The 25,386-nt window shown below is 40.4% G+C and overlaps 1 protein-coding gene across 5 annotated transcripts in view; it reads right to left on the reverse strand.

Moving 5' to 3' along the window:
* Positions 1 to 25,386, reverse strand: part of LOC126284062 (RNA-binding protein 26) — a 223,834-nt gene that overhangs the window by 143,115 nt on the left and 55,333 nt on the right. For all 5 annotated transcript variants that reach the window (XM_049982659.1, XM_049982655.1, XM_049982656.1 and 2 more), the window contains exons 6-7: positions 19,603 to 19,836; positions 12,988 to 13,239 (exon numbers count right to left, since the gene is read on the reverse strand). In XM_049982659.1, the coding sequence (XP_049838616.1) occupies positions 12,988 to 13,239; positions 19,603 to 19,836 (486 nt within the window). The remainder of the gene's footprint in view (positions 1 to 12,987; positions 13,240 to 19,602; positions 19,837 to 25,386) is intronic.

Raw genomic sequence — 25,386 nt, forward strand, 5'->3', positions numbered from 1 at the left:
TGGCTTCATTCAGTTGCTTTCGTAGCAGTTACTAACACGGGTGTTAAACCATGGTGGGTCTTCTCATCCCTTATAATGCTGTTTGGAACATGCCTGTCTAATGTGTTTTGTACAGTACTCTTGAACACAGTCCATCTATACTTAGTATTATGAGTGCTGGAGATGAAATTCATGTTGAATGCTCAAGTAATATGAAATCTGGTTCCTGTCACTCTTGCTCAGCAAGAACTATCTTCCTACCTTCTTATCATTCTTATTCACAGCTGTGTTCAGGGTGCTGTAATTGCATTATGATCATCGATTCCCCATATGTGCTAACAGGGTCAGAAAGTTCACACTTGTTGGATACTGGAAGCTCTAGTATGTCATTTTGACATGGTAATTCTCTGATTAGCACCTGAAGGTAACTTTCGCATAAGGCATTTTGAACAATTTCACGATTCCTATTCCATATTACATGTCTTAATAACTTGAGTCTCCCAGTTTATAGCTGTTAAGCTGAAATCTTCACCTAATACGGTAACATGACCAGGAAATCTATGCAAAATATTCTCGAAATTTCCTCTCAAATCGTTTTAGCACTATTGTTCCTGAGGCAGAGTGTCTATAACAAGCACCTAACAATTGTTTCACCCACCTTTAACTCTTATCTTGGTCCACATTATTTCACATTGCAAATCTGTACTAACCTCACTAGATATTACTGTATTTTTTACAGCCATATACACACCTAGACCACTGGTGTTTACTGATTTTTGCAATATACAATACGTAATTTTGCATTCCTATCTGAATTAAGAACTTCACTGCTGTAAATTTCTGGTTTCAGCCAGCCTAGTACCATGCGAGCATTTGTAGCCGTTTACAAGTACATTAGTTCAGGAACCTTTCCATAGATACTTGTAAGTATGAGATCTTCAGTGATCTTCCATGATGTATGTTACTTTCTGAAATTATTGGAAACAGTATTCTTCCTTGTCTGCAGTCGTAACATATCTTAAAATTCACATGTGGACACTTCTGCAGCCACTTCCTGCTTCTGGTACACATCTGATCTATTAAAGATGTTCCCAAAATTCTCCACCCAATAGCAGAGGTCGAGAAATCTGCATCCAGAATCATCTCAGAATTGGTTTAAGCCTTCCACTTGACTCCAAACCAGAGTACTGTCACTGATTCTGGGAATGCAAAACACTATCTCTGCTTCCAATTCGCTTCTGATACTTCACCACAGCACCCAGATGCTTGCAGGAACCAGGATAGCCTACAAACTCAGGCGACAGGCATCATTTGTGCCGACATGTACCATGATTTACAGCCAGGTGCACCCAAGCAGAATCTCCTCCACATCTATGACATGACCCTTACCTGAAAACAAATCGAGTGGGCACTGGCTTTCTTTCTAGATCTGTCCTCTATTTCCTTAAGGGGCTCTGTCACCCACCTAATGTTGGAGCTCCCTATTCCAAGCATCAAACCTTCTGGGCTTGTTTGAACCTTTCACAAAGCTCAGCCCCAGGCCTAACAGATATGGCATCCTGTGCTGGCTCAGACATACATGTAGATGTCCTTTCAGCACTGGGCAATACCTCAAGGGGCAACCATGCTGCCAGTATCCAGTTTTGCCTACCACCCTGATTTTCACAACCCTGCTGCTGTTCGTCATTTGTTGTCAGGTGAGTGTTGACCAGAATGGAGGATCTTGGCAACACTATAGACTCCTGTAGTGTCAAAGCATTCATCTCAGTTGCCCTTACACCACTGCAGGTGAGGGCAGCAGCCTGGAGCCTGTGTACTGTAGCCAATACAGTTTCCAGCTATTCACAGAAAGTGGCGAATACCCACTGTGTCCATACTACAGGCACAGTCCCCACCCACTTTTAATCAATTTTCGCTTTCATTACAAGTAATACATCACCAACTGAAGTAGTCACTGGTTGCAAGTTAAGTTCTGCTGCTACACTACTACTAGTTTTTGCTATGCTCCGAAGTCAGTTCTCAAACTGCAAGTGCACTAAAATGTATGAAAAAACTTGCAATAAGTTAGTATGTACCAGCCAACATAGTAAGATACAGATACAATTCACTTCCTCACAGGTCCACTTAAAATAAAAACAAAACTCAAGCCTGTATGCATATAATAACAACTACTCTTGTTGGCACATCCACAGGGTGCTACAGCTGTGGCTAATAGTGCTTCACATGACACACAACAATTATTATATTCCTCAAGTCTCTCCGAGTCTCCACCCAGTACAGAACCCACAAAGCCTATACCTTTGTCTCTCTTGGTACTCCAGGATGTGTCCCAATAACTGATCCTTTCTTTTAGTCAAGTTGTACCATAAATTTCCTTCAGCCCCACTTGCATTCAGTACCTCTTCATTATAAAATATCCAAACCGCCCATCTAATCTTCAACCTCCTCCTCTTGCAACAAATTTTTACACCTGGTATTCGCTTCCTGTCTATACAGTTCATTGTTCAATTTTGTAATTACTTTTCTGCAATTCCACTCATCAATCATTAAATTATTATTCTCTTGTGTCATATGCATTTTCTCTCACCCTTCAGTCTCTCTTTTTCAGGAATTCCCCTTATATCTTCTAGCATCACACCCATCCTTCATGTGTAACTTTCATAAGAGGAATGTTCAAGCATTCTCACCACCACCACCACTATTACATGTCAACCCTCCCACCCTTTCACACTGCACAGGCCTCGCACTCATAGCGGTCATGTTGAGGCATCTGAAGAAAGGTGATAACTTTGGCACAACAGCAGAACAGTGTTCAGTCAAAGTTCAATGTCTTGTCACAGTCAAGAGTACTGACTGGAGAGAAAGAAACATGCTACGACCTGTCGGAGAAACTGTCAGACATCTGCCCAAAAATATTAACAGAAGCAGCAGAAATCGGAATGAGGACAAACAAACAAGTATTTCAAATGGCAACTGGTACATCAATGACAGTATAAGATCCTGAGCAGAGAGACATCTACTTTTGAACTATATGTCTCTAATTACGCATTTCATCTTTCAGGTAAGCTGTTGTTTGTCATTTCCAGTAACTGCTAAATGTCAATTGCCTCTGTGTGACCACTGTCAGGACAGTTCCCCATTGTTGCAGCACTTTTCCCTTTGACTGATGACCTGTGACTGGCCACCAGTAAAGGTGAAAGAACTGGCTGCTAGTTACAGGCCTCTCTTGTGGAAGTAGCAACACAGGAGGGGAATGGATCTGAAGTGTGCTAGATGCATATTTTGCGAGTAACTGTTTTCTGGGTTGGAAGGGGTGCATAGGCACCTCAAGCAATTCTCTGTCTTCCCAGACACTGGGGGAAGGGGCAAGGGGCAAGGGGAGGGTGGAGGGTGGCTACTGACAACAGTTACGCAACTTGGGAAACATCGCATGGCACTTGATTTGTACCACACAACCAAAGACTGGTTGGAGTTCTCTGGGCAGAGCTGAATGGAGTGCCAAACTGCAGATTATGGACATTTCTATGTGGCTGTTGATTAGCTGACATGTGATGTAGGGTGGAGGTTAGATACATAGTGTGATGTTTACCACAAACGAGAAATAGCCACACAGCTTAAGTCTGAAATAGTCATTGATGTTTCTGGCTAGGTGAAACTCCAAGCTCATTACAGGAAAAAATCATCATCTGATAAACACAATGTTAAAAATGATCTTGTATCAAATCAAGATAGTAAACTGAAATTGTTCAGAGGCATTCAGACAATCATTGTTGCCATGCTCCATATGTGAATGGAACAGAAAGAAACCCTAATAACTGGTACAATGGAATGTACTTTCCACAATGTACTTCACAGTGGTTTGCAGGGTATAGATGCAGACGTAGATGTTGACTGTAAAAGTGGTTGCTAGCTAGCCCCAGAACTTACTTCTCTTAAATCGAGAAGTTGTCTTAACATAATACAATGGAAAGAGAGTCTGTTGTGAGCTAAGTAGAAAAACATGGAAATTACAAAACAGTGTGAAATTTACATGGGGAAACATTAGTCCAATATTCCAATACTTTGACCCGTCTCCATCTTCTGACAATCTGTCTTAAATCTCTGTAGACAGTACAGGCAGTAGGAAAAAACTATCTGGCAAAGAATCCAACCTATCATCAAATGGCTGCCTCGAGCAACTAGAACAACAATCCACCTGAGAGTGAAACATTCCCAGCTAGAAGACCTGATCTATTAGTGAACGTCATAAAATGCTCAGGGATTAGTGAGAAGCATTATATTACAGCAACGAGTGTCAGCAAATGCAAGAAGTTTGTCAAGAAAGCAATAAGAGTATTTGTTTTCATTGAAATAATGGACAAACATTAACATTTAGTTTAAATGCGACAAAAATAGAGAACTGTGGATAAAGCTCAACTATATCATTAAATAAATCCAAGGAAAAATTTTCACGAAATAAGTTGATAAAAAAGATGGTGAAGGTCCCCTTCGGGTAATGCTAACACTTTTGAAATTTTGCAAAACTGGATTGATAGAGAATCACAACAAAAGAAACTAAGGGGAAACATTAGCGAACACTTGCTGGCAACTCATGTGGTTATAAGAAGGGGTACTGTAATGAAATTTATCAAGACTACAGCATGTCCTGCCTCAAAAGCACTTTACACTACATGTTATGTAATGTTATTGATGTACACTAGGGTAGATCATGTTTAATACTACATTTTTAAAAAAAAATCTTCGACTGTTGGGTGCACGAGTGAGAAATCACGATGATGAAGAGATTTTCTCACATGGGTGCTGCATGCTGAAAGCTGGAATTCACTGACACATACAACTGACAGTCACATCTGGAAGGAAACACCACCATCACTGTGCTTGTTTCCTGAATTAATCATCTGTATATGATATTATTTGTTGGTACTGAAAGAAAAATGTCTCTTATTAAAAACTGAGTTAGTCTCTTTCTGCCTTCTGCCCCAATGACTTCATGTTATGTAAACTCATTCATTTCCAATTAATACAATGTCAATGAAGAGAAATATAATAGTGTAATGATTATTGTGATTTAAAATGAAATATCTTGGTGGTCTGGGGCTATATCAAAAGTATCCTTGGTATAAAAAGATTCATTTTACTTGCTGTCAGCAAGAATATCCTGCATCAATAATTCACTGCAGATTTCATTAAGCCAATTAATTATGAAGAGCATATCTTTGAACTGAGGTTTGTTAACAGTTGAAGGCTCATGTTGAAAGGAAGATAGTTTGAAGTGGAATAATAGCTAAAAGAGCAGTGAATATTAGTCTGATTCATCATTGATTTTCAAATACATGATGTTATTTAAAATATCCAATACTCAGGAGTGTCAGGGACATTAATACAACAGTTTCACTCTTTAACAATCTTATGTATTGAGCAATATCTGTTGAAACTACAGCAATGGAGATACAGTAACACAGTTACGATGAACTGCTGAGACTCGATCTGCATTTTGCCAGACAATACTAGTTGAAGAGTTTGTGCCCCTGATCCACAAAAGGAAGGATCTGTAGAATGCAGATGTCAGCATAGCTGTGTGTGCTTAATGGTGGGCACTGAGGAAATACCACTGCAGGTGGATTAATTACATGAGCGAGTAGAGGGGTGACAAATTTCCTGTATGTTCTGAATAAGACCAGTTGTTCCGCTATGAATTGGCCCTAATAGGATTTATACAATCAGATTCTGGTAAAGGATCTATCAGAAAACCTTAGAAAGTTCTGGTTATATGTACAATCAATAGCGAATTCAAACCTTCCATCCAATCTCTTAAGGATCAATCTGATTTCAAAACTGACGACTGGAGACAAAGAAGAATAAATAAATTTCACACTAAAAAATGTATTCATGCACATGCCACTAGAAAAGCAGCCAAAATAGTCATTTGCTCCAAACAACTGAATCATTGTGCACAGAATGGACAGAGGTAAGAGGCAACTTCAGGTGCAATAACTTCTGGGCATAGCAGAGGCTTGCTGGGTATGGGGAAAGTGTGGCAAGTTCTGCCAACAACCATACATATGCATTCGACATATTATTAAATATTTCTTAGTGACGTCATTGACTCCAAAGGAGTACGATTTGCAAGAGTGCGTTTAGATACTACTTCAGCAAGGCCCCACCTCCTAATGTGTCCCTGTTTAATTGGGAAAAAAGTGCTTTTGTTTCAAGCAGTGTCAGAGGCACTGGCATGGACATAATAAAACTTGAGAAAACATAGGCTGCTGGTGCTCTACCAACTGAGCAGCCTCCAAAGGAAACTATTTGCATAACAGCACCAAGTACCACATTCAACACTGCACTTAAAACATTAAAAAAGATCTGAAAATGAAATGACAGGTGTTTGTAAATGAATAATGGATGACTGTGTGAAGCAGACAGTTGCAGCCTGCTGTGCATTATTTGCAAAATTTCCAAATGCTGTGTCTCCCCCAAGTGTATTATTTTTTGCCAGGGTTCTGGTTTAAGAAAAACTCCATTACATGCAAGAGTCGAGAAGTTACCTACCTCACATTACACAATGGAGCAGAATGTCGTTACTACAGGCTGGATTATATGCATTTCAACGTTGCATATGCATTTGTGTATAAGGCTCCTTTTCACCAGTTATTGCATATTTTAACTAAAACTAGTGACGATGCATATTTTTGCTCTGTTTACAATATTTTAAAAATTAGGCAGGCAGTCTCTAGCTTGGTCTAGTTTTGATGTCTCTCAGACTGACCGCGACCTAGAACTGTGTGCAATGCTAACTGAGAGGCCACTGCCTAGCGAAATCATTACAGAAGGGGAACAGGAACAGGCAGACAGAGTAAATGATCCTCAGATGTCATACAGTACGCGTCAGCAACAATTAAATAAAACCTCACAAGCTTTTAGTCACATGTCCATTGTTTGTTTAGCTTTCGACTTACTTGAACAATGTTGAACGTGTTTACGACATATAGTGTGTAAAGTGTTGTGTGTCATGCCGCCCAAAAAAAAGGAACATCGTTTTGTGGGTAGCTGACCATCCTGGAACATTTACATATGACGGAACTGTTTTATATTGTCGAGTTTGCAAAAATAAGTATCATATAGACCAGCATGTCAACACAAGTCTTCATATCGCAGAAAGGGCTACGACAGCAGCTTCTGACAACAGTAAGTTGCAGTAGTAGGGATTTGTCCAAAGGTAACCAAAAAAGTCTGTTTAACATTCATTGCCAACAACATTCCTCTTCACAAACTTATAAACCCTATTGTCAAAGGTTTCCTGTGCAAATATTGCTTAAATCAAAGTATATCAGATGAATCAAAATTGCATAAAAATTACATACTGACAATTTACATAAATGTCTGGAAGAAATACTCGATAAACTCAAGGACAGCGTTATCTGGATTTCAGCTCATGAAACTACAGACGCTTGTGGCCGTTACATTGCAAATTCAATTGTTTATGCTTTAAAAAAAGAACCTTCTTTTTCTGATTTAGCGACTTGCAAAGAACTTGAAAACGTAAATCATTCCCACACCTGCAAGTACTAAAAAGCTTGAAATTTGAGGTTTGGCATTGAAGGAATCTACTTAGTTAATGAATAAAATTATTCTAGTGAACTCCTGATTGCTGGGGGTATTCCCAAGAAAAATTAAAGAAAAGTTTTAAAACATATTAAACAATAACCCAGGTGATGAACCCTTGTGCCAAATTTATAGTTTTATTGATGGTATGGATGAACTTTTACCAGAAACAATAAGTGCCAACATAGCACCCAAATTCAAATATTGCCCAGTTACCTCAGTTGATGTAGAACAATCTTTTACTGCTTTTAAAATGTTTTCAGTGATTGAAGACACAATCTTATTACCGAACATTTGGAACAGTACTTGGTTGTTTATGTCGACGATAGTAGAAAAATGTAAAATAAATTGTAAATTCTTCTTCGGCACTAGAGTCCCTTATGCATAGTTTCCTCCATACTCTGCTTTTTTCTTCCATCCTCTGATCTCCATCCTGGTACGGTCAGCCAACACATAGTCCAGGTATCTAGCTGTTGGTCAGCCCTTCCTTCTTTTCGCTATTCGTTTTGTTGTGCCAATGAGCTCGACGACGTCATGTAGCACAATTCAGGTGTTGTTACTCTATATTTTGCCTCGAAGACTTACCTAAGTCGTAGTGTCAGACAACGGCCCTCTGTTCACATCAAATGAATTTGAAACATTCTGTGGATGCAATGGTATAGAGCATCTAACAATTGCACTGTTCCATCCACAGTCAAACGGCGAAGCGGAACGTATTGTCAGAACTGTCAAGCAGCAGATGGCCTAACTTCGCTCCGCACATACCAGGGATCAAGCATTGCATCTGTTTCTCGCCTCCTATCGTTCACACCAGCGAGATGGATCACCGGTGGTGGAACAGCTTCACGGCTGCCACCATCACACACTGCTCCAAACTCCTCAGCATCCAGTGCCGAAGAAGAGCACAAGTATCCCTTCGCACCACATGATATTGTCTTTTACAGGATTTTTAGCGGCAGCAGACGGTGGGCATGAGGCGAGATCATCCGTCGACTTGGCACTTGTACGTATCGTATTTCAGTTACAGACGACTTGCAGTGCCGAAATCAAAATCAGCTTTGTCTCTGTCATGTGCACGATGATCTCCCAGTGTCGCTTCGCCCAGATTCATGGGTCCCACGCCACCTCCTCCACTGGGTCATGGCATCAGGAAGTGGATGCGTACCCTTCAGGTCATTATCCAGGGGACATTTCCGCCAGAGCGAAGGCCGGATAGTGGGGTACGAGCAGAAGCTTGACGTCCCCTGCAGCCACAGGTTCCGGCCCAGCAATTCTCCCACACTTCTGCCTCCCCCCGCCGTGGCTGCACTCCCTACACAATGGCGGTCCATCACTTAAGGGGAGGGGGGAATGTTCTGTTGTAACAACAAGCACTGGCACAGAGCTGAAGAACGCAAGAGCAGAAAAGGCTGTGAGTCGACAACAGCCAACAGTACGCTGACTAGGATCGCACCACGACAGGAGTGGCCTCTATCCCAAGAGAATATAAGCGCCGCTCCTGCCAGCCTCGAGTGGACTTTAGACAAACACTAGTGGAGGCACTAGAAGACGCGCACTAGAAACCACACACTAGAAGAGAAACGCTAGAACAGCAATTATTAGTGATTCATAGGAACTTGTGTGAATTAATTGTATCGACATTGTACACGGCGAAGAACATCGATTATCTGCATGTCACCAATTGCTTGGACCCAAAGCTAACTATTGTCAATCTACTTTATTGTAATAAAAACCATTAATGTGATTTGCTGGAATTGTTGTATAGCTATCCATAGTGAAAGCAGTATCCTTTAGGCACCTTGTAAGAGACTATGGGGAGGACACCACAGATACCTTCAGGTCATGTGGTATTCTTCTAGCCTTAGAATTGGTCATTACCATGTACTTGGTCTTGATTTCGTTTACACTAAGTCCAATTTTTGCTCTTCTGCTTCCATTATTTTGTACATTTCTTTAAAGGTGTCTACATCTCTTGCCACAGTTGCAATATCATCTGTATATGTAGATATCCGTCAGGATTTCATCATTACTGCTCTTCTCGTCCGTTTTTTGTATCAGATTATGCAATGCTAAGTTAAACTGGACTGCACAAGGACTATCACCCTGTTCACTCTATCTGTAATTGTTGACCAACCTTCTTAGCTTGTCACAGACGACCAATTCTTTAGTGTTTTATATAATGCTGACCAGTTAATACTGCCAAAATCTTCTCAAAAATCAATAAACAGGAAGTGTAGTTTTTCTTTATACTCATAAAATTTTTCCATTATCTGTCTAATTACAAACAACTAGTACGAAGTGCCTCTATTTGAAAACTACAATAGTATAATTGCGTGATTGCTTATGCTTAAGGTCCAATTGGTTTACACAGTAATAATTTTTATGAGTAAATGACTATAGGCTTAGAAAAAAAACACGTGGACATATAATTTAGTGTGAGCTAAAAACTAACTCTGAATGTAGCAACGTATCTCATCTGAAAAACCTTAGGCTCCCCTTCTACATGAGCATATTTCTTTTTCCAAAAGCTTCATTTCAAAATTTAGTCATAATTACAATTTTTGTCATCTAGAATATTCCATTTTTAACTAGTGCTTATTTCCAAAACTAACCCACTTTGTCTTGCAGCCCTATTATGTCCAACTTCAAAAATGCCCTCTCGTACTAGGGAAACGTAATACGTCAAACCCGAAAATTAGTTAACTTTGGCAGGAAATGGGAATGTCCGCAAGAGTAAACACTGAATTCATAATGTTTGCATAAAACTGTTGATATGTAACTGCAGCCAAAAGGAATAAGGCAAACATTATGGTAATTGTTCTGAAAATGATTTTTTAATTAACTTCTAAGACAAAATAATGCTTATTTTTAAACACAGAAATGTGCGATCAGTGGCACACACGAGATATGCATTTAGAACACAACTCAACAGGAAATATTGAAGTATGTTTTACACTTTAAAGCTACTGTCTTAAATTGTGCTGTATAGGAGTCTATCAATTAACTCGATAACAGGATGTAGAATAAACACTTAGTAAAATTTTTAACTATGGAAGTGCATTAGCCAACATGTGAAGTTAAAAAAGACCTCTTACAACTGGTCCACAAATACTGGAATGTCGAAATATGTCCACTACAGTGGTGTGCAGGTAGTAAGGTGGCTGAGCAAAGCATTCTGTGCAGACAAAGAGGGTCAATGTTTGCGACGTTGCCAGTTTGTGCTTTCCCTCCTGTAAGCGCTACGCAGGCAGCTAAATGAGCTGCTAGTGGTCGCACATGCCTAGCAATATTTGTTATTCATAAGAGTTTACATAAGAGGATCTATGTGTAACAACACTGAAATATGTCTGAGAGGAAATATAAACAAAGTAGTATGTGTTACTCTATGGTGACATTATCAATTCTGCTCTAGTTTGTGATGGATTGTGATAACCATGGGATAATGTCTGATTTCCTGATATGGGTGGTAGGGACTTTTGTTGAGTTGCACTGAGTGGACACCAGCGGTGTACACCACAATAACTGAATTTGGGAGAATGCATGGCAATAATTGTTTCGAAAACCATTGTTTACATACACTGTGCAATCATCTCACTGTGATAGTTTATAGAACTCTGACTTTGAATCCTTAAATAAAAGTCTACTGTCAGGAATAAACCCCATGTCTGCTGACCCTGTTGTACAACAATAACGCAACTACCTTTACCTACTGGAACTTTAAAATAAAAAGCCCACCACTCACTTTCCCTGGGTAGTTCTGGTGCACACAAATTTCGTCGATATAATACATGTGATACGTCTCACTGTCTCAAAACCTCCTGCAGTCTTCTTAAAGCAACAGTCCTTACAGCCATAAATCACTTCTCTCTGTAAGGAATATTCTACCATTGTACTGTTAATGCGTCAGGATTGGCCATGAGGGAAAAGCAGTAGGCACCCGTTGAGGTGAAAAATCACACATATTTTAAATGCCGTAAAAAGGAAAGGCAGGCCTAGAGAAGCCATCGAAACTGAATGCGCTGCTGCCCAAGAGACCAGGAGAGGAGACTGTCTGGTTGGGTCGGAAGCTGCCAGCAGAAGAGAACGGACGGCGTGTCCACTCCCAGTGGTTGGCTACGGGCCCACCACCACTTGACCAGCTCCAAGCCTCCCTACTGGTTGGCAAAATCGAAGACACGTAGTTCAGTAGCATTAGTCAGTAACACATGAATTTACTTGCTGAGTTTCAGAGTGGTTATGTCTGGTTCTGGGCAACATGACAGACGCTGCAACTAGCTGCCAGGCAGAAGGCACTGACAAACATCAAGTGAAAAATAAATATAAAATTTGTATACTAATAGATCCGTCCAGTAACGGCCCCCACTGTACAGTACATCTTATGATATCAAAAGTCTGTCTCCATTAATATTCTTAGCAATGCTCATTGATTGTCATTAGAATCCAAGTTCTCTTTCATCTGCGAAACTAAACCATCTACAGTTGAGTATTCGCCCATCAAATATAAAACACTGTTAGAGAAAAAGTCCAGATCACCTATTTCTTTCTTATGATCGCATCACTTCCCTGGTGACATAAAAGATGCTGACCCTCTGGCTTTGACAGGTGTGTTCACTCTGCTAGAGATATACTGCACAGTTCTCAGTCACACACCACAAACCTCAGCCATTCCCGACTGGCTGTTGGCGAGGTTGGGGCGAACACCATGTGGCAACAAGTCATCAGTTTCAGACTCTCATCTGAAGAAGTTATACACTTGGAACACCAAAGCTCTTGCTTGTTTGTGTAACACTTGGCACTTTTCTGATCCATCAGCCATAACAAACACTTTGCAAATAATATACTCAAAAACACACACCCTGGAGAAGAAATCACAACTACATGTTCAAAGTAAACTTGGCAATGCACGATACAGACTGAAATGGCAGAGTGATGCTATTGGCTGGAGCGTCATGTCGTAAACTGTTTCTTGGTACTGTACATCATCCCACTGTCTGCCTTCTTACCAGCACCCTGCTACAGTAACGGAACGTCTCTTGTTACCACTGTAGTTGCACAGCTACAGCTGTCCAGACTCTTTGAGAGTGAAACGACATCTATACAATGAAATTATTTCTTCACTGTCTTTAATATTCCCAGGATGTTTCAGCTCCATATACAACCATATTCCTTCTCTGCGCATGACAAAAGTTCGAGGTTAAAGTTACTGTCCTATTTTTCTCCTTCACCGAGCATCCAAGTAATTCTCCCTTTCTAGCTCCAAAACAAAACACAGTGTAGTCACAAAATTCACATGGCTAAACTGCACAAGGTAAATTCTACAAATCGATATGCAGCAACCACCAATTACAGTGCAATTTCACAACATTAACAGAAAGCCGATAACAGAATGTGGCTCACTCGACTCACCCATGTGCGTAGGTCGCACTGCGGTGGGAGGCCGTAGGTTGTGAGATGGCGGAGGATGCGTCTCCAGTGTGGTAACGGGTGCAGGTGCGACATGCTCCGGCGCAGCAGGCGTAGTACCTGTGGGTGGGAGTGTGTGTGTCCCAGCTCCGGGCCCAAACGCCAGGACTCTCGACAATGCCACATCTTCCAGAACCACTGGATCATTACCGTGGTCATAAGGGCACAGATCCCCACGCATACAGTACCCTTTTTCTGGAAGTATACAAGGCACAGAAATATAATACCACTGTCACTGGGCAAAAGTAGACAATAATATATTTTACCTAAACTATTAAATTTGAAGAACTGGCTGAATGCAAGTCAGAAGCAGAGATGCTGTTAAGATAACTATTTTCTACATGTTGCTATTGGCATTACAATAAAATGCAGATCCTGAGGGCTAGTATCATAGAGTCATTCTTTATGTTTGTAATTTTAAGCTTGTGGTTTTTAAAATTTTAGGAAATGGTAACAACAAAAGAAAAGTGCTAAATAAATCTGGCGGGTAAAAATTTAAAAAAAGAATTGAAGGAGGGAGGAGGAGAACAAGAAAGAAGGTCAAATGTTTTGCAAAATATTGTTTAAAAGTAAGAAGTAAAATAGATTAGAGAAACATTTGATGTGCCTCTGAATGAAGCTCGAAATTGTGTACAGCAAATGAGATAACAATTGAGAATACAATGTTTAAAACATATAGCCCCCCATAGTCCAATGGCAGTTTATGAATGCTGAAAGTGTTCCGCGTAACCACTACACAGGGTGATATCCCAGTATAGCTCTACGAGTTTTGTAGGCTCTTACGTACTACTCCTAGATGAATCTCTATTTTTTTATAATTTTTATTGGAGATGATAAGTAATATGGTTGGTTTTATAAGAATTTTCTATGAGAGGTTTGGGTAATTTAATCCACAGTATTGGTTTGATGTGAATATGGTGCAGCGCATATCCAGTGATTGCTGAAAGTATTAAGAGCATGGCTAGAAAAGGCTGATTTTTAGAAGCAATATATCTGATTAGATGAAATGCATGTAATAAATATTTACAATGTTATGGAAAGGATAAATTGCTATTCACCATAAAGAATACACATTGAGTTGCACACAGGACTGATGGGTGCATTGCCAGATAGTGGCTCACAAAGAGGGTGTGGGGACATGAATTGGGAGGAGGCGATAAGTCAAAGGTTGGCAGAATCTGTTGGGTGTTGGGTGTGAGGACAGTAGGTTACTGTAAGCTGAGGCTGGGATAATTTTGGGAGCAGAGAATGCATCAGAAGGATAATTCCCATCTGCACAGTTCAGAAAAATCTGGTGGTGTGAGAGAAGACCCAGATGGCCCGGGTTGTGAAGCAACCACTGAAATTAAGCGTGTTATGTTCAGCTGCATGTTGTGCCACAGGGTGGTCCACTTTCCTCTTGGCCACAGTTTTGCAGTGGCCATTCATTCTACTTGACAGCTAGTTGGCAGTCTCCATAAATCCAGCAAGATCTCCAGTCTCTCCTGAAATTTTTAAGCCCATCGCAGAACCTCTCTCTCCCCCCCTCCCCCCACCAGCAATACTGCATGCACCCCTTCTACATGCTCCCTAAAGCACATAAACCCAACCACCCACGATGGCCTACTGTGACCAGTTACTGTGCCCTCACCAAGAGAATCTCTGTACTTGTGGACCTTCAGCCTATTACCCACAACCCACCCTGCTATATAAAAGAAACCAACCATTTCCTCCACCAACTCTCCTCAGTTCCTATTATTTATCACATGATACCCTGCTTATCAGTACTGATGTCAGCTTCCTCTACACTATCTACATCTACATGACTACTCTGCAATTCACATTTAAGTGCTTGGCAGAGGGTTCATCGAACCACAATCATACTATCTCTCTACTATTCCACTCCCAAACAGCGAGCAGGAAAAACGAACACCTAAACCTTTCTGTTCGAGCTCTGATTTCTCTTATTTTATTTTGATGATCATTCCTACCTATGTAGGTTGGGCTCAACAAAATATTTTCGCATTCGGAAGAGAAAGTTGGTGACTGAAATTTCGTAAAAAGGTCTCGCCGTGACGAAAAACGTCTATGCTTTAATGACTTCCATCCCAACTCGTGTATCATATCTGCCACACTCTCTCCCCTATAACGTGATAATACAAAACGAGCTGCCCTTTTTTTCACCCTTTCGATGTCCTCCGTCAATCCCACCTGGTAAGGATCCCACACCGCGCAGCAATATTCTAACAGAGGACGAAAGAGTGTAGTGTAAGCTGTCTCTTTAGTGGACTTGTTGCATCTTCTAAGTGTCCTGCCAATGAAACGCAACCTTTGGCTCGCCTTCCCGACAATATTATCTATGTGGTCCTTCCAACTGAAGTTGTTCGTAATTTTAACACCCAGGTACTTAGTTGAATTGACAGCCTTGAGAATTGTACTATTTATCGAGTAATCGAATTCCAACGGATTTCTTTTGGAACTCATGTGGATCATCTCACACTTTTCGTTATTTAGCGTCAACTGCCACCTGACACACCATACAGCAATCTTTTCTAAATCGCTTTGCAACTGATACTGGTCTTCGGATGACCTTACTAGACGGTAAATTACAGCATCATCTGCGAACAGTCTAAGAGAACTGCTCAGATTGTCACCCAGGTCATTTATATAGATCAGGAACAGTAGAGGTCCCAGGACGCTTCCCTGGGGAACACCTGATATTCACTTCAGTTTTACTTGATGATTTGCCGTCTATTACTACGAACTGCGACCTTCCTGACAGGAAATCACGAATCCAGTCGCACAACTGAGACAATACCCCATAGCTCCGCAGCTTGATTAGAAGTCGCTTATGAGGAACGGTGTCAAAAGCTTTCCGGAAATCTAGAAATACGGAATCAACTTGAGATCCCCTGTCGATAGCGGCCATTACTTCGTGCGAATAAAGAGCTAGCTGCGTTGCGCAAGAGCGATGTTTTCTGAAGCCATGCTGATTACGTGTGAATAGATTGTTCCCTTCGAGGTGATTCATAATGTTTGAATACAGTATATGCTCCAAAACCCTACTGCAAACCGACGTCAATGATATAGGTCTGTAGTTAAATGGATTACTCCTACTACCCTTCTTGAACACTGGTGCGACCTGCGCAATTTTCCAATCTGTAGGTACAGATCTATCGGTGAGCGAGCGGTTGTATATGAGTGCTAAGTAGGGAGCTATAGTATCAGCGTAATCTGAAAGGAACCTAATAGGTATACAATCTGGACCTGAAGACTTACCCGTATCAAGCGATTTGAGTTGCTTCGCAACCCCTAAGGTATCTACTTCTAAGAAACTCATGCTAGCAGATGTTCGTGTTTCAAATTCTGGAATATTCCATTCGTCTTCCCTGGTGAAGGAATTTCGGAAAACTGCGTTCAATAACTCCGCTTTAGCGGCACAGTCGTCAATAACAGTACCATCGGCACTGCGCAGCGAAGGTATTGACTGCGTCTTGCCGCTTGTGTACTTTACATACCACCAGAATTTCTTCGGATTTTCTACCAAATTTCAAGACAATGTTTCGTTGTGGAACCTATTAAAGGCATCTCGCATTGAAGTACGTGCCAAATTTCGCGCGTCGGTAAATTTTGCCCATCTTCGGGATTTCGCGTTCTTCTGAACTTCGCATGCTTTTTCCGTTGCCTCTGCAACAGCGTTCGGACCTTTTTTGTGTACCACGGGGGATCCGTTCCATCTCTTACCAATTTATGAGGTATGAATATCTCAATTGCTGTTGCTACTATATCTTTGAATTTGAGCCACATCTCGTCTACATTCGCATAGTCAGTTCGGAAGGAATGGAAATTGTCTTTTAGGAAGGCTTCTAGTGGCACTTTATCCGCTTTTTTAAATAAAATTATTTTGCGTTTGTTTCTGATGGATTTGGAAGAAATGGTATTGAGCCTAGCTACAATGACCTTGTGATCACTAATACCTGTAGCAGTCATGATGCTCTCTATCAGCTCTGGATTGTTTGTGGCTAAGAGGTCAAGTGTGTTTTCGCAACAATCATCCCCAATGCCTTGCCACTACTGAAAAATGTGTTTCCCAACCCCCCAACGGACGCCAAACCTATAACCTCCTTCCTGGTCACCACAACCATCTATAGCCTCAACCACAATTACTTCATCTTTGAAGGTATCACCTACAAACAATTTGGTGGTACACCAATGGGCATCCCTATCGCATAATCCTAAGCCACCTTATTCATGGGTAATCTAAAGGAATCCATCCAAATCCCCGACTCCTCACCTAGTTTGATGACACTGTGATGTTGATTAAGGACGAGCACACCCTATCCACATTCCTCCAGAACCTCAACAACTTCTCCCTCATTTGATTAACCTGGTCCTACACAACCCAACAAACCTTCCTCCTCTATGTTCACCTCCACCTCAGGTATGGCTTATCAAACCTACCAAACACCAGTAATACCTCCACAGCTGACACCCTTTCAATACTAAGAAGACCAAAATTACCCTCCCAACCTTGTGCAGAAATGAATCTTGCGTGCCGTGTCTCTCCGATCAACTACCACCCCCCACATTTCTACTGTCTGACCACAAAGCAGCACTCTTCTAGTGACTCAGTACCAAGCAGGATTGGAGCAACTGAATCAAATTCTACACCAAGTTTCAGCTACCTCTCATTGTGCCCTGAGATGAGGAATATTCTACCTCCCACAGTGGTATACCACTGCTCAATGAACTTACACAATACCACCATCCATCCCTACACAACCCCTGCTTCCAAACCCCTAACTCATGGCTCATATTTCTGTAATATGAACTAAAGCAAAACCTGTTCCATACATCCTACCACCACCACTTACTCCAATCTGGTCACAGGCATCACCTATCCCAACAAAGAGAGGGTGGCTCCATGTGAAAACAATCATGTGACTTACAAACTAAGCTCCGACCAATGTGATCTTTTGCATGCCGTCATGGCAACACACAAACTATCTGCATGAATGGTCACTGACAAACTGTGGCCAACAGACACCTGGACCACCTAAATGCTGAACAACAATGTTCTTCAGTTTAATGACTGCTTCATAGTCTGCACCAACACCAGTTTTTCTGGATTATGCAGGTGGGAACTTTCCCTACAATATAGCCTATGTACCCATAATCCCCTCTGGCCTCAACCTTTGCTAGTTCCTATCCTTCACTCAACTATCCCCTTATCTGCTCCCGCACCAGTACTATGCAGCCTTATCCTTATATTCCGCCAACACACACTACCCTAGTTCGCACTACGTCCCTGCATGCTCCCACAAGCAGCACTAGACCCTCCCTACTCCTATCCTGCTATCCCTCACCCTTCCATGTCCTAGCAGCCTCCTTAACCCACCATCAACAGATTACTTCTCACATCAGGCACAGTTGCACGCAGTCTGGCCTCTGTGACCAGAGACAGGGACTGTGTGTGTGTGTGTGTGTGTGTGTGTGTGTGTGTGATATGAAAAAGTCTTTTCCAAGCCTAACTAAATGTACATATTTTGATTAATTCTGTAAAAAGTAACTGTTTGTTCAAAATAAAAACTTCAAATTATTAAGAAAATGTTTCTAAAATAGTTCCTTTGAATTCCTGCTTGATTTGTAGCCGTAGTAGTAGTAATAGCAGCAGCAGCAAAGCCCCATTAATAGTAGTAGTAGTAGTAGTAGTAGGAGCAGCAGCAGCAGCAGCAGCAGCAGCAGCAGCGGCAGCCGCTGTCAACTTTTTTCTGAAGGTGGTTTGCTGGAGTGTTCATATTCACTGCTGCCTGCTATAAGGGTCTTTCTCCATAACTCTATTCCACTCAGTACCTCTTTATTCTCAATTCAATCTACACATCTTGACTTCAGCATTATTTTGTAGCACCACATTCAAAACTTACTATTCTGTTCTTTTCCATGTTTTATTTCTATAATATGGTATACTCCAGACAAATACTTTTCAAAAAGATTTCATATCACTTTATATTCAATATCAACATCTCATTAAAAAAAGCTGCTCTTGTTGCTGCCAGTCATTACCTCTTTTTTTTTTCAATTTCTACCATCATTTATTTTGCTGCTTACTTTTGTACTACCTGAAGTATCTCATTCCCCAATCTAGCTCCTCCAGCATCACTTGAATTAATTCAACTGCACTCCATTACTGTTATTCCACTTTTACTTAAACTCATCTTATTGACTTTTACAGGACCCTATACACTCCATCAAATGATCTTCCACATCCTTTAGTACCTATCACCACTGGAAAACAGTTGCTTCTTTTGTCTTCACCCTCAATTCGTTTCAAAATTTCTCCTCTGTTCGCTTTACTGCCTGCTTGAAGTGCACAATGATTAACATAAACAACCCTTACAGAACTAATAGTTACAATCTTCTAGACATAATATTAACAGATGCATGATTTGAGTTGCTATAAGCAATAAATTTCAAATTTCTAGAGAGTGCCCCCAAGTGACATTGTTTTTTCCACACCACTCTCCAGCTTTCCCACTTTATACCCTAGCTACAATATTACTGTCCACGGTAAATTCTTACCGTCAAAATCTCGACACCGCCTTTTTGGTAAAAATGTTGGAGTAGATGCAGAGTTGTCAGGTATTGCGACTCCAGCAGCTGTAGCAGGCACGGCAGGTTTGCTGCAGGCGCTGACAACACTCTGAATGCTCTGTGACGTTGTCGTCAGCCTCATATCAACATCGCCGTGGTTGCTGTCCTGTGTCGGAGTCGCTGCACCAGACAGTGGTTCCTTCTTGTCTCTGGCCGATCGGTCTGCACATTAAAAATACCACACTTATTGTGTAATTTCTAACAGAATGCAGTGGAACACAACTGAAGTATTGTAAACGTACTAGAATGTATGCAGTACACTTGTACAGACATCTATTTATTGGACAAAGGAAGACCTCTAACAGCAAATTATAATAAAGTACCAGCTGTATGGTAGTGTGTACAGTGTGATCAATATTTGCATCTCGTACAAGGTAGCCCTCCATAATCAAATTTGCTGTCACTGCCAACTGGCACAAACATCATTCATAATTTGGGTGTCAAGGATTCGAGTGCCTCCTCACTAGAGTATTTCGGCAGGTGCTGAGAGTGACAGATGGTGGTCACATCAGAAGCTGATGCATTGTTCAGAGGAAGCAAGACAACTAGGGCAGAAATTAGATCTGTTAAGGGTGCAGGCACTCCTCCACCGTCTCCCTCAAACCTATAAGCATGTGAAGAAGTCCACAGCCACAGTTTTTCTATAACTGCAGTGTTTCTATACTGTTCAAAGCATTAAACAGAATAACCAGTACTATACCCGTTCTCTGGCATACAAGTATCTACACCACCATTGATGAATATGACAGATGATTACAGCATCTTGACAGGGCAGGAACAACCAGATCCAGCAAAGTGGAAATGTACTGCACCTGCATTGAGACAAACATATGCCATATCCAAACTTCCATCATGCTGGCAAAATTAGGATGGTAAGTAAATCAAAATTAACAGTTTTCAACAAAATAGCAAAAGAACAACAGCTTCTAAGCAGATGCCATGAAATTTGGCATTTGTAATCAGGCAAGTAATTCCAATCATGACTACATGAACCCACCAGTGTTCATTAATTACTTGTGTCGCCTCCATTATTGTGGATACTCAATAAGTATTACAGAGAATGGCAATGGTATTCATAATCATTATTAGACATTCAAAAAGTCTGAAGCTACAGTCTTAATTGAAACATTGGAAAATACAGGGCAGTATAATGACAATATTATGAAAAGGATAGATTCTACTCACCATATAGAAGAAATGATGTATCACAGACAAGCACAACAAAAAGACTGCTACACATACACATGGAAGTGCACATGCAAGTGCCCACACATGTGCACAGGCAGGCATGTCCCCCCCCCCTCACACACACACACACACACACACACACACACACACACACACACACACACACACACACACACACGTAATGGATTACAGATCTCATATTTTAAGTGGAGTTGACTGCAAACTGCCAACAGTAAGATACTGCAGGGTGACGCACAAGTTCTTTCTGTTCTGGTGGGCATGTGTTAAAAAATAAGATTGCACTATAGAAGAGATGCATTTTGACACACACAGTCCAATTGACTAATATTGAAGAGAAATGCAAGGTTTGAATAACTCATTGTGGCCTTGAAAGAATTACAGGGATAGTGTCCTAAATGTTCTGAGGGCACTGTCAATTTTACATCTGTTACAGAGAGGTTTTCGAGACTGTTTGCATTTCAGTTGAAAGCACCTCCGTGCATGTGCTGATACAACTGACTGACCCGCAAGTGAATTCCCATTTTAATGACAAATCTGTTTACTTTCAAACTGTTCAGGATGTCGGCACTGTTTTCTTCAGGTAAATTTTCCATGTTTCCACAATGAGGTTGCAAAGTGCTACATTATTTTGATCAACATATTTGTGCAAAATATCTTTTTTCAATTACGAGACTAAATAAGTCACGGTTATGTGGCAACTTGAGTGCGAAAACTTGTGAAATTGTCTGCGTAGTGCCTGTATGCCAACAGTTTCTACCAAACAAAAATTATGACTTCAGCATGCCAAAAATAACTAAACAATTCTGAAAATTTGTTTTGCTCGTGCTTTACGTAGCTGAGAAGCATAAAATATAAAAGCATGTAGTATGCAGTGTGATTGCCCTGCCATTTTACTGTGGCACATTTGCAGTTCGCAGTCTCCCCCCCCCCCCCCCCCCCCTCCTCTCGCAAACACAGTGTGGGAAATGTGCATGAGCAGCGGAGTTGGTACTGTGGCACTCACAACCTGCGAGCTGAAATCTTAGTCACCCCAGAATTCTATAGGTTTTGGAGTTCCATTGCTACCTAAGTTTGTGCTGTTCTCCTTTTGAACACTGAAATTTTCGTATTGCTATATAACACACAAAGCTTCTGTAAGTTTGAGGAAAAAATTCCAGCAACTGCCAAGTTTGGCAAGTACTTGCAGCAAGTCACAAGAAACAGTTTCCACTAACTTGAGGAAGCTACTTCTGCAATTTGATCAAAACTGCAGACAATGACTTGCTGGGCTTGTTTTAACGTCAAAGAACTTACAGAAGTAGCTTCTGTAAATGACTTGCATAAGTTTACTTACTAACTTCTGAAAATAATGTTTTTATGCAATTCCATAAGTTTGAAATGTCAATTTCCTGCAAAAATTGGGTAAAAATACCGAAATTCACATACAAAATCACTCTCAGGAGTATTTCCAAACATGCCAATAATCCTTTGTGCATTTTAATTCGGGGCCAGTATTACATCAATTATTGAAATAGGAGAAGGTTTCACGCCCAGAAAAGTTTCCTTCTTATCACTGCACATCTTGATAACTAAAGGCTTTGTAAACAGAAAAGGTAATGTATATTATAGCTAGAAGGAGTAATGATCCAGAAACAGTCAAACATTATAACAAAACTACTGCAATGTATTAAGAAAAGTTATCAAAACGTCCAGATATGTGCATTATGTCTGAGATTAGCACCTCTGACAATCAAACTAAAAAAAATTGGAATATTGTTGAAAGGGAAATAGGGCAACCGAGAGCACAGGAAAACAATATTTCTATTGATCTCAATGAGAGGTGGCATCAGTCGCATGAGAGTGCAGTTGTGTTGAGAATATTTGTGTGTGTGTGTGTGTGTGTGTGTGTGTGTGTGTGTGTGTGTGTGCGCGCACGCGCGCCTGGATGTGTGTCTGTTGTTGACGAAGGCCTTAATGGCCGAAAGCTTTAATTGTGAGAGGCTTTCTGTTGTGCCTACCTGTGACTCAGCATCTCGGCTCTATGATGAGTGCAACTTACCTTCCCATAATATTGTTACATCCCATCCTGGATTTTCCATTGTTTGAACTCAATGAAAAGCTTTCAACAAAAAGTCAGAAGTAAAAAAAATTTTTAAATGTTGTAGTGAAAATAGGATCCAGATGTTCTTTGGAAAATGTAAGCTGTAATGGAAGAAGCAATATCTATGCAATTTGATAAAATTGAAATTCAACCCCTCTCTCCTAATGAAATTAGGAAAATAATAAATTCACTCAAAAGAAAAAGTTCGCATAGAACTGATGCCATTTCCACGAGAGTACTAAAAGCTTGTTCCTAAAAGATCAGTGGGATTCTCAGCCACATATGTAGCTGCTCACTTAAACAGGGCATTCACTTAAACAGGGCATTTTTTCAGATGTGTTTAAATATGCAATTGTTGAATCATTGCACAAAAAGGGGGTTAGATCTGATTCCAGCAACTACGGCTAATTCTCACTTCAGACAGCTTTATCCAAAATTCTTGAAAAAGTAATGTATTGAAAGAGTAGCATCACATATTTGTAAAAATGAAGTACTAACAAAAGGTCAATTTAGTTTTCAGAAAGGCTACTCAACAGAAAATGCTATATACACTTTCACTGATCAAATAGCAAATGCACTGAAAAACTGAACATTACCCATTGGGATATTTTGTGACCTGTCAAAGGCTTTTGATAGTGTGAATCATGAAATTCTTCTAGATAAGCTTAAGTATTGTGGTACGAGTGGGACACTGCACAAATGGTTTAATTCCTATTTAACTGGAAGAATGCAGAAGGCTGAAATTAACAGTACAGACAGTCTGCAAAAATCAGCCAAGTTCTCTTGTTTCATGCAAATGAATCAGTTCATGGTTTGAATCTGTCAATCAAATCAGCTCAGACGATAAAACAGTTCCCCTTGAAGCACGCTCAAATCTGTCGTAAGCTGAAGTAAAGGGGTGGAGTTGGGCAATAGAGGTGAGCAGCACTCAAACAGACAAATTGTGTAACTCTAGATTTTTTTTTTTAAGGATGGGGTAGCATAAGCTGTGGTATTACTGAAATGTGGCTCGTGTTTTCAGCCCAACCAATAGGCTCGGACCCTCAGGCTACACTCTGATAGATTACCATAGTAAGTACTCACACTCAGAAACAACAACCAGACACTATTCAAAACACTGTCAGTGGGCAGCGATTACTTTGGAAATCTGCTTCGGAACAACCATAAGTAGCTGAAGCATCGTCATTGTGATTAAGCAGATTGATAAATTTATTCTCTACTGTAACACATAATGACAAATATCATAACATGTAAATAGGAGCCTCACAAATTGCCTACTTCAATAGACATTTCTCCTGAGTTGGTGTAAATTTTTTATTCCCTATAGCAAAACCTCATTTGACTAATCTGAAGTGAGTTATATCACATTGAAATGGCAGTCGTAGGTAAGCAACCTGAGCACATCCATATTTTTTTTGCCATGTCATTCACAAGGTAAATGAAAAACTTGTGTTGTAACATTAGTTCAAATAATTTTGTCCTTCTCTAATTACTGTCAACTGATATGTTTTGTTTCTTTAATCAGGAAACAGTATCTTCCGTATTTTTGGCTTTGTGGATGCTTTACCTTGGCAAATGATAAAGAGGATTATTTATAACAATAAAAGAGATTTTCATTAAGTTTTGAAGACTCTTCTGAGCCATTTTACAAAAATATTCTAGTTTATCTCTTTGTTATAATTGGAGGTCTTAGTTGAACTGAATGACAGCTGACGATTTGCATTATAACATTCTGAAGTTCTAGCAAGTGCTACAATAATTCTCTTTCTTGTGCCAATCAGAGCTGCTGTACTAGCTCTAATGCTCTCATTTGTCTAGTCATTTTTAAGCTGTGTTCCGTATTCATCTATTTTGTATTCATGATATCTTTCGGTCTGTACAAAGTTGATAAATGATATTTTATTAATTTAGACATAGCTGTAAGACAGAGGTTTTGGAACCAGATTTTAAATTGTAAGACATGTCCTGGGGCATATGCGGACTCTTGACTACAGTTTGTTGGTTATGAGCTGTAGATTCAACCTGAAGAAATTTCAAAAAGGTAAGAAATTAAGGAGATGGAACCTAAATCTGCTGAAAGGACCAGAGATTGTTGACAGTTTTTGAGGGGGAGAGGTGAAATAGTGAAGGCAGCAGAGAATCAGAGATAAAAAGACAAGGTCTAGTAGAAATCCTTGGATAATACAGGATAATATGAAGGGGTTACAAACTTCTAAAAAATGAGATTGACAGAAAGTGTGAAATGGCTAAGTAAGAATGGCTAGAGAACACATGTAAGGATTTAGAAGCACATATCACTAGGGGAATGATAGATGCCACCCACTGGAAAATTCAAGAGGCCTTTGAGGAAAAGGGAAGCAGCTGTCTGAATATCAAGAGCTCAGATGGAGGAGGAAAAAAAAACCAGTCCTAATCAAAGAGGG

The sequence above is a fragment of the Schistocerca gregaria genome, chromosome 8 (assembly GCF_023897955.1).
Source record: "Schistocerca gregaria isolate iqSchGreg1 chromosome 8, iqSchGreg1.2, whole genome shotgun sequence".
Classification (NCBI taxonomy): Eukaryota; Metazoa; Arthropoda; class Insecta; order Orthoptera; family Acrididae; genus Schistocerca; species Schistocerca gregaria.